The sequence below is a fragment of the Pomacea canaliculata genome, linkage group LG2 (genome assembly GCF_003073045.1).
Source record: "Pomacea canaliculata isolate SZHN2017 linkage group LG2, ASM307304v1, whole genome shotgun sequence".
NCBI classification, from domain to species: domain Eukaryota; kingdom Metazoa; phylum Mollusca; class Gastropoda; order Architaenioglossa; family Ampullariidae; genus Pomacea; species Pomacea canaliculata.
The window spans coordinates 41,556,634-41,563,345 of NC_037591.1; the positions used below are offsets into that span (position 1 = coordinate 41,556,634).

Consider the following 6,712-nt stretch of genomic DNA (forward strand, 5'->3'; position numbering starts at 1 on the left):
AGGATTACTGCATCCTGCATACATGGCAACACACAAAGTGGTTCGTGAAGAATTTAATTGTACTGCTTGCTTGCATTGTCACAAAAGCAAAGAATAAATGCAAAGTTCTATTTCAGGTCATCTGCACAAAAGTGAATTTACATTCCTACCTCAAGTGTTTATGCATTTGTAATACATGTATGCTGACATGATAAGGATTATAAATATTAGTACAAAGATTAGTTTCACTGTAGAAAGAACTCTAAATGGTCCACTAAGGAGAGAAGATGTTCCTGGACAGGTAGATGAGCTTATCCATTGAGAACCATTTTAATGAGTTCTGCAAAAGAAAGGGTGAAATAATTACTGTTTTTGCAATGTAACATGATTTGCTTTAAAGATATGCACTTTCCAAAACTTAACAAACTATTCTGGATTCCTAAAGAGTCTTCTTAACCACATGTGTACTGCTGAATAAGCAACTTTTGCACATTAGTACAAAAAATTGATAATAGCTGACATGTCCAGTAGCTAAAATATTTTTAAAAATTCTCTAAATGCAGAAGGCAAAAATTGCAAAAAGTTTTATGCAAACATAAATTAAATTTCTTGAAACAGCTGTGTTAGCTGTACCTTCATAGTTGATATTTCCTTGCTGATCTTCAATTCCCTGAAACAGCTGGTCTACTTCATCGTCAGACAGTTTCTCACCTGTCAAGCCACAATCAAGCAATAGATGTAACAAATAAATAATAAAGTCTAACTACTGACAGATCTGCACGAGCAAATCATTGTATTTCATATGTGTATGTGTGCGCTCACGCATGCATATATGTGATGTGGTCAATGACCTCTTGGACCCACCTAAACAAGTGAGAACATGTCTAAGTTCAGCTGACGCAATGAAACCATTCTGCTCTTTGTCAAAAACACGGAATCCCTCAATGAAGTCTTGCAGTGGTGGAATACTGCGGCTTTTGGTGATGGTCTGAAGGATGGGAAAGAATGTCTCAAAGGAAATACGGGCATCTGTTTAAAAAGAGAAAAAAAAAACAATAAAGCTCTAGTTCAAGCAGCATTTACTTTCCTAGCAGCAAAGTTTAAGCATAAGTGGATTTAAGCAAGCTACATTAAAAATTATATTCCTAAGTATGCCTTGGATTACCTTTTCTTGGTAACTTAGTTCAGGCTCTTGATTGGTGGAAGGGGGAGGGGAACAGTACTATCCTTTGTGACTATTACTCAGAGTGACAGATAAGAGAAAGTATGTTCCCTCCTAGATGTTTATTAGACAGTTCTTTGTCAACTTCAGCCTTGTGGTATGGTAGGTCACATGACTAAAACAGGCAAGCTTGGATTGTCTAGCTCTTGTTGACAGGGATTTTTGGGTATGCCCCCTGTGCTCTGTATACTGTCATCAGATTTTGACTTTCCCATCATGGCATTGACCTTATAAGCACTGGTATTCATTCATTTAGTCCTGCTTTATTGATGAAGTCTTAAAGTTTGTTTCTTCTGCTTGTCAGAAGTAAAGGCAGCCTAGCTTGTATTTTGCCAATATCTTCTCGATGGTCATGGTGTTATGTATGATGACATTATGCTTGAATCGCTTAGCATATTTTAAGATGCCAGTGTGTTATATTAATGGCTGTGTTTTTAAATGGGTGGTATGGTAGCATACCTGGACTTTGAGAATATCCACACTTGCGAATTTCCTGTTCGGTTGGGTTTTGGCCGAGAGAACGCAGAACATCCCCTAGCTGGCAAGCTGCAATTTTGTCATCACCTTTGGTGTCAAACAGGCAGAATGTCTCCTTTATTTCTGAAAAGAACAGGAACATTCATGAAAGAGAAAGGAAGACACCAATGTGCTCACAAAATAAATGATAATCTATCTGATGTACAAAATCTTCCCCTCCACTCTTTCTAGGAATGTGTTAGAGAGAGAGGGTAAGGAGTGATGAAGTACAAGCATTAAAAGAAAAAAAAGCACAAGCACAGCAACCGTCAGCCATTTTCTTCTAATTCTACTTTGGTCCTTCATCAGTCTTGCCTGTTATACTGACACAGATAAGGAAGTGTTGCTCCTAAGACATCCTGCTTGATAATAAAGCCTGGTCTACTAAGCTGCATATCTGACCACAATATATTATATGAAGTACTTGCATATAGTGCCCAGTGCATTCATGCACACGCTCAGCTGCAAACGCATGTAATGTCAATGACAAGAGGGTAAAATTATCAATGACAGCATAAATAAATATCAAGTTTAGATAAGAGTGAATATCTGCTATTGACCAACGGTCAGGCTTAAACTCATTTTGAAAAATTCCTTCTCCAGAACTAGCAATTATTCTTGGGAAGGAACTGCTGCATTCTAAAACTATATAATATATCTATACAATTACATCTCTACAAATGCTTTTCTTGTTCAATGTCAAGATAAAGTTAAAACCATAATACCAGAAAACAATGACAATATTTGTTTATTTGGCTAAGCTCACGTCTATACTGATATCAGCATGCAATTTAAACAACCAACAGAGCAAATACATTTATGCACAATAACTATATTATACATAAATAGTGAATTTATATTTAATGATAGCAAGATAAACTGTTCATCTCAAACCAATATAACAGTATACCAAAAGTGCACGTTACAAAAATAAAGAAGACACAAATATGAAACAGAAATTTATAAGTGATATTATGATTTTAAATGATTATTCAAAAAACAGGCCAATAGTTGATAGGTGTTTGCAAAAAATGCAGATGGATGGAGCTGAGGATAAGTTAACTATTTTAGGGTTAAATAACTGAATAACACTGGATGAGTGTTGATATTATAGTCTATTTTTTGAGTAACCAATTTATCATCATTTTGAGTACATCAGTGGTGATTGTTTTTCCTTGCTTTTATTGTTGTTGAAATCAGGTGATGTAATTTTCCCCAAGATTAATAAAGTATTGTCACTGTCATTACTTTTAACCAGATATTTGGAAGTCTGAATGATGTAACTGTTTTTGCTAGCAAGTTAACATACATAAAAATAAAGCATGTATAAGTAAAGCAAACACGCTTCCTACTTAATCTGTAAAAAAATAACTCATGAGAAAGTTATATTATATTATTTACTGCAAAAAGGCAGAAATATGGCATTGTTAAAATATTGAGAATTTGAGAGTAGCAAGATTTACTTAGTTTTAAGTTAAATGAAATAGGATGAGGTAAAGAAACGTAATCCTGTGACCTGTATGGGGAGTGAGGTGTTAGAGCTCTCACTCACTTTATGGCTACTTCTTTTGAGGGAACTGCCTTTCTTTACCCTTGCTCCCTTACCATCTCCAACCCTCCAAGGAGCCTGGCTTAACCGGGTTGGTTGATTGTGTTTAACAAGATTACATGGGTTAAATGGGAGAAGTATGCTACATTACACTGGTTTTGCACCTGCTTTACAACAGACTATCTGCTTTGACTTAGATGGACTTGTAAAGAATAGCATGCCGAGTATCTTGCAGTCACTACTAAATTCTACATAATCAGTAGACCAGTCTCTGCTAAACTGTTCACTTTTAAATCCCTTAGAAATTTAAATAAACCTTCCTGTATTCATATCCGGTGGATAGAACTGCTTATTATTTCAAATAATGTTATTCAAACGTTCTTTGCTTTGCGTGATGACAGTGCCTTTAAACAAATTTCACGGTTCTGCGACAACCCTTTTGATCATATCTATGTCGAATGTATATATACAAAATTTATTAACTGAATGTATAAAACTTGTTATATCCATAAAAGGGCAAAACACCCATGAAGGCAGTACGAACGAGAACGGAAACGAGCAGAGAGACCAGTAAGGGGCAGAGCTGGCAGATTACAGAGTACACTCCTTCCTTACCATTCAAATCGTCTTCTGTATATTTCGCCTGAAACAGAAAGAATATGATACATATAGAATGAATGTAACTTTTCTATAAATAATGATCCATGCGTAAAACAGATTGTTAAAGAAGATGTAATAATCGAAAGCCTATTATTACCATTCTCGAGGCTGTTAGGTTTCTCGGCTGCTCCTTCAGATTTTTACTTCCGGATCGGAAAATATGAAAGGCAAAACAACTGGCTAATACATACACATATTTATTCTCTTAAAATCACCAGATTGTTCCAATTATAGAATAAAACTCAATAAAATTATTAAAAAATAAATGATTTCATTGTAAAATCTGTTATAATATTTTAAGAAACGAAGCAATATCTATTACGACAATTTTCGACTGGTTGTGGCGGGGTGAGGTCATGAAGGTCACCGATGAATCACCTTGCTTGGACACATTGCTAGCATTCCTTCGCACGGATTTTATCGAACCAAAATAAATAAAAATAATATGAAAAGTGAAGGGGCGTGCACGAATATAACTAAACACTTATTAGAAGCAGTTAATGATTTAATTCCTTGATCTCATCTACCTGTTTTCTCTTTGTGTGTGGCACAGCTGATTACAGGGATGGACCAACAACTATAATTATTGACTTCATACGTAGAAAGGAGACAAAATGTGGACAAAAACTGACAAGGCGCAGTTCAGCTAGATCATGATTTATCCTCTTCTACAGAATGCAGGTTTTGGATATGTAGATGGGTTTACTCCGATATTTTCAGACAAGTTTTTGCAACGTGCCTATATTTATCTTGCAGTTAAGCGTAGACCTGTAAACATTGACTTTTTGTATCTCCGTCAATAAGAGCTCTCGCGTCCTAAGTACTTTGACCATGGTTTTGAGGCAAGTAGCGTTTTAATTAGTATTTCAACGGGTATGTACATACACTGTTGCATATGGAGTAGTGATCTTCAAAAACCCAAACAAACAAAACAAAAACAACTAAAAACCTCTTTGACCAGATTTATTTTAATGTTTATTTTTACCTGCTAGGAATGTACGTTACGGGTATATATAGCTTCAAATGAAAATTAAATTACTAAGCGAACGAAATTTTGACACATCTATTATGTAGAGCAAATTTCGATGTCATAATGTTAGAGGAGGCCCCACGCCTGAGGGGACCCAACGAAAGGAGAATCTGTAGTACGGTATAAAAATTGTAGCCTACCCTTACACCTTTAAGCCCCGCATATATGACATTCGTTCAGGGGTCTACGTATTCCTAACACCAGCTCTGTTAGAGGATAAACTGAACACACGTGTGAGAGAGAGAAAGAAAACAAAGCAAGAGATTGGTGTAGCGGCTATAGCCCTTCACTCGAAATGTCATGCCCCCGGTGTGGAATATAAGCTGTCAACCTGTCAAGTTAGGGAAGGGATACCCCAAGTGCGTGCAAGAGTACAGTTTAAGTACTCGGGTTTCACCATTTTGCTACACTGACATTGTGCATGCAATAACAATAATAGGAAAAATAATAAAAATGAAAACGACAGTACGTAGACCACACAACAGAGGAAATACAACAGTAAACGGCCGATGACACCTTGGGAAACATGAACGAAGTTCATGGATGAAGGTGAGGAGAATTGAGCGGAAGAATTTACTGTCTTATCAAAGGTGGGTTTTGAGTGATAGTTTATTCGATTTCCATCTGATGAGGAAAAGTGAGTTATATTTGGTTTAATCCCTGTAATAATTCAATCAGTCACTTTATGTGCAAAGGGACATGAAACCTGAACGTAAAACTGACGATGGTTTGCAGCTGCAAGGTTACTGGTCCTGTCTCAAAGAGCAAAATAGTATTTTCTGAGGTACCTCATGGCTTCTTTTTGACCTTCGTATTACCCTATCCCGCAGTTTACCAAATCTTTTATTTCTTTCTCCCATTCCAACAAGTCTGTGTCTGGATGTGTCTGTCATCAAGTCCGAAACAAAAGTCTAGTCTAAATCTGACATAAATTCCCTCTATTCTAAATATAATTAATACGAGTCAAACTGTCATGTGGCAACATGTGGGACAGGAGAATCTCTCACTATTTAACTCTAAACTAAAATCAACCACGTGTCTACAGCCAGTAACTAAACAAAAAACCTATGTACCAGAGTTCAGAGGGCAGACGACCTTTAAGTAGCTAGAGAGAGCCAAGCACGAACAACGGACGGGTAAAGGTCGTCTGGGCAGAAGGAAACATCCAAGGGGACGGTGAGAGAATCTTCTCTTCCCGTGGGTCAGTAGGTTGTGGTCTTCCTCTTGTTCGCGCTGACTGGTTCATGATTTGTGCTCGTCTATTGACATCCATAGTTGTATGTCATGTGTGTGAATGTGTGAAAACAAAATCTTTCCGGGGGCACTACTCGTCAGCACGAACGGAGCTCAACAGTTCTTTGAGGTCGATATATCAATACCAAGATACTTTTCTTCGATACCAGTACATGAGCCAGGAGGGCGAAGACTGTGAGGAATGTCGGAACATTCACCACAAGCGTGGAATCGCGACGTGTATAGAGTGAGACTTAAGAAGAACTCACAGTGCAAGGGCAGCTGTAACAACTGCCAGAGCTAAGTTGATGTGCGGATGTATAAGAGAGTGGATGGTGGTTCTAACCTCCCATAACAGTATTTCAGCGTATGAAAGTACGGATCCCGCGGACGGCATGCGGACTCGCGTTCAGATCAGCCAAATTTTTGTATGTATATATTTTTCATTACTTCTATGTTTATTAAATTCATTGCTTTGCACGTCGTTAGGTAGGAAGAACAGGTGTTGGAACTCGTAGGCCGT

General features: G+C 37.3%; 1 protein-coding gene across 1 annotated transcript; it reads right to left on the reverse strand.

Moving 5' to 3' along the window:
• Positions 1–37: 37 nt before the first annotated feature.
• On the reverse strand, positions 38–4,124 carry LOC112556845 (myosin-2 essential light chain-like). The gene is made up of 6 exons (XM_025226225.1): positions 4,024–4,124; positions 3,882–3,909; positions 1,661–1,801; positions 844–1,008; positions 613–690; positions 38–319 (listed from the first exon to the last, which is right to left on the reverse strand). Exons 1-6 carry the CDS (start codon positions 4,024–4,026, stop codon positions 291–293), a joined length of 444 nt encoding a protein of 147 aa, XP_025082010.1. The 5' UTR covers positions 4,027–4,124; the 3' UTR covers positions 38–290.
• Positions 4,125–6,712: the final 2,588 nt, after the last annotated feature.

Excerpts from the sequence above, each read along its gene's own strand:
- LOC112556845 (XM_025226225.1), bottom strand. Across the intron at positions 691-843 it reads ACATGTTCTCACTTGTTTAG|GTGAGAAACTGTCTGACGAT; the intron begins GTGGGTCCAAGA and ends GTGGCTTGACAG. Across the intron at positions 320-612 it reads AGGAAATATCAACTATGAAG|AACTCATTAAAATGGTTCTC; the intron begins GTACAGCTAACA and ends TTTCTTTTGCAG.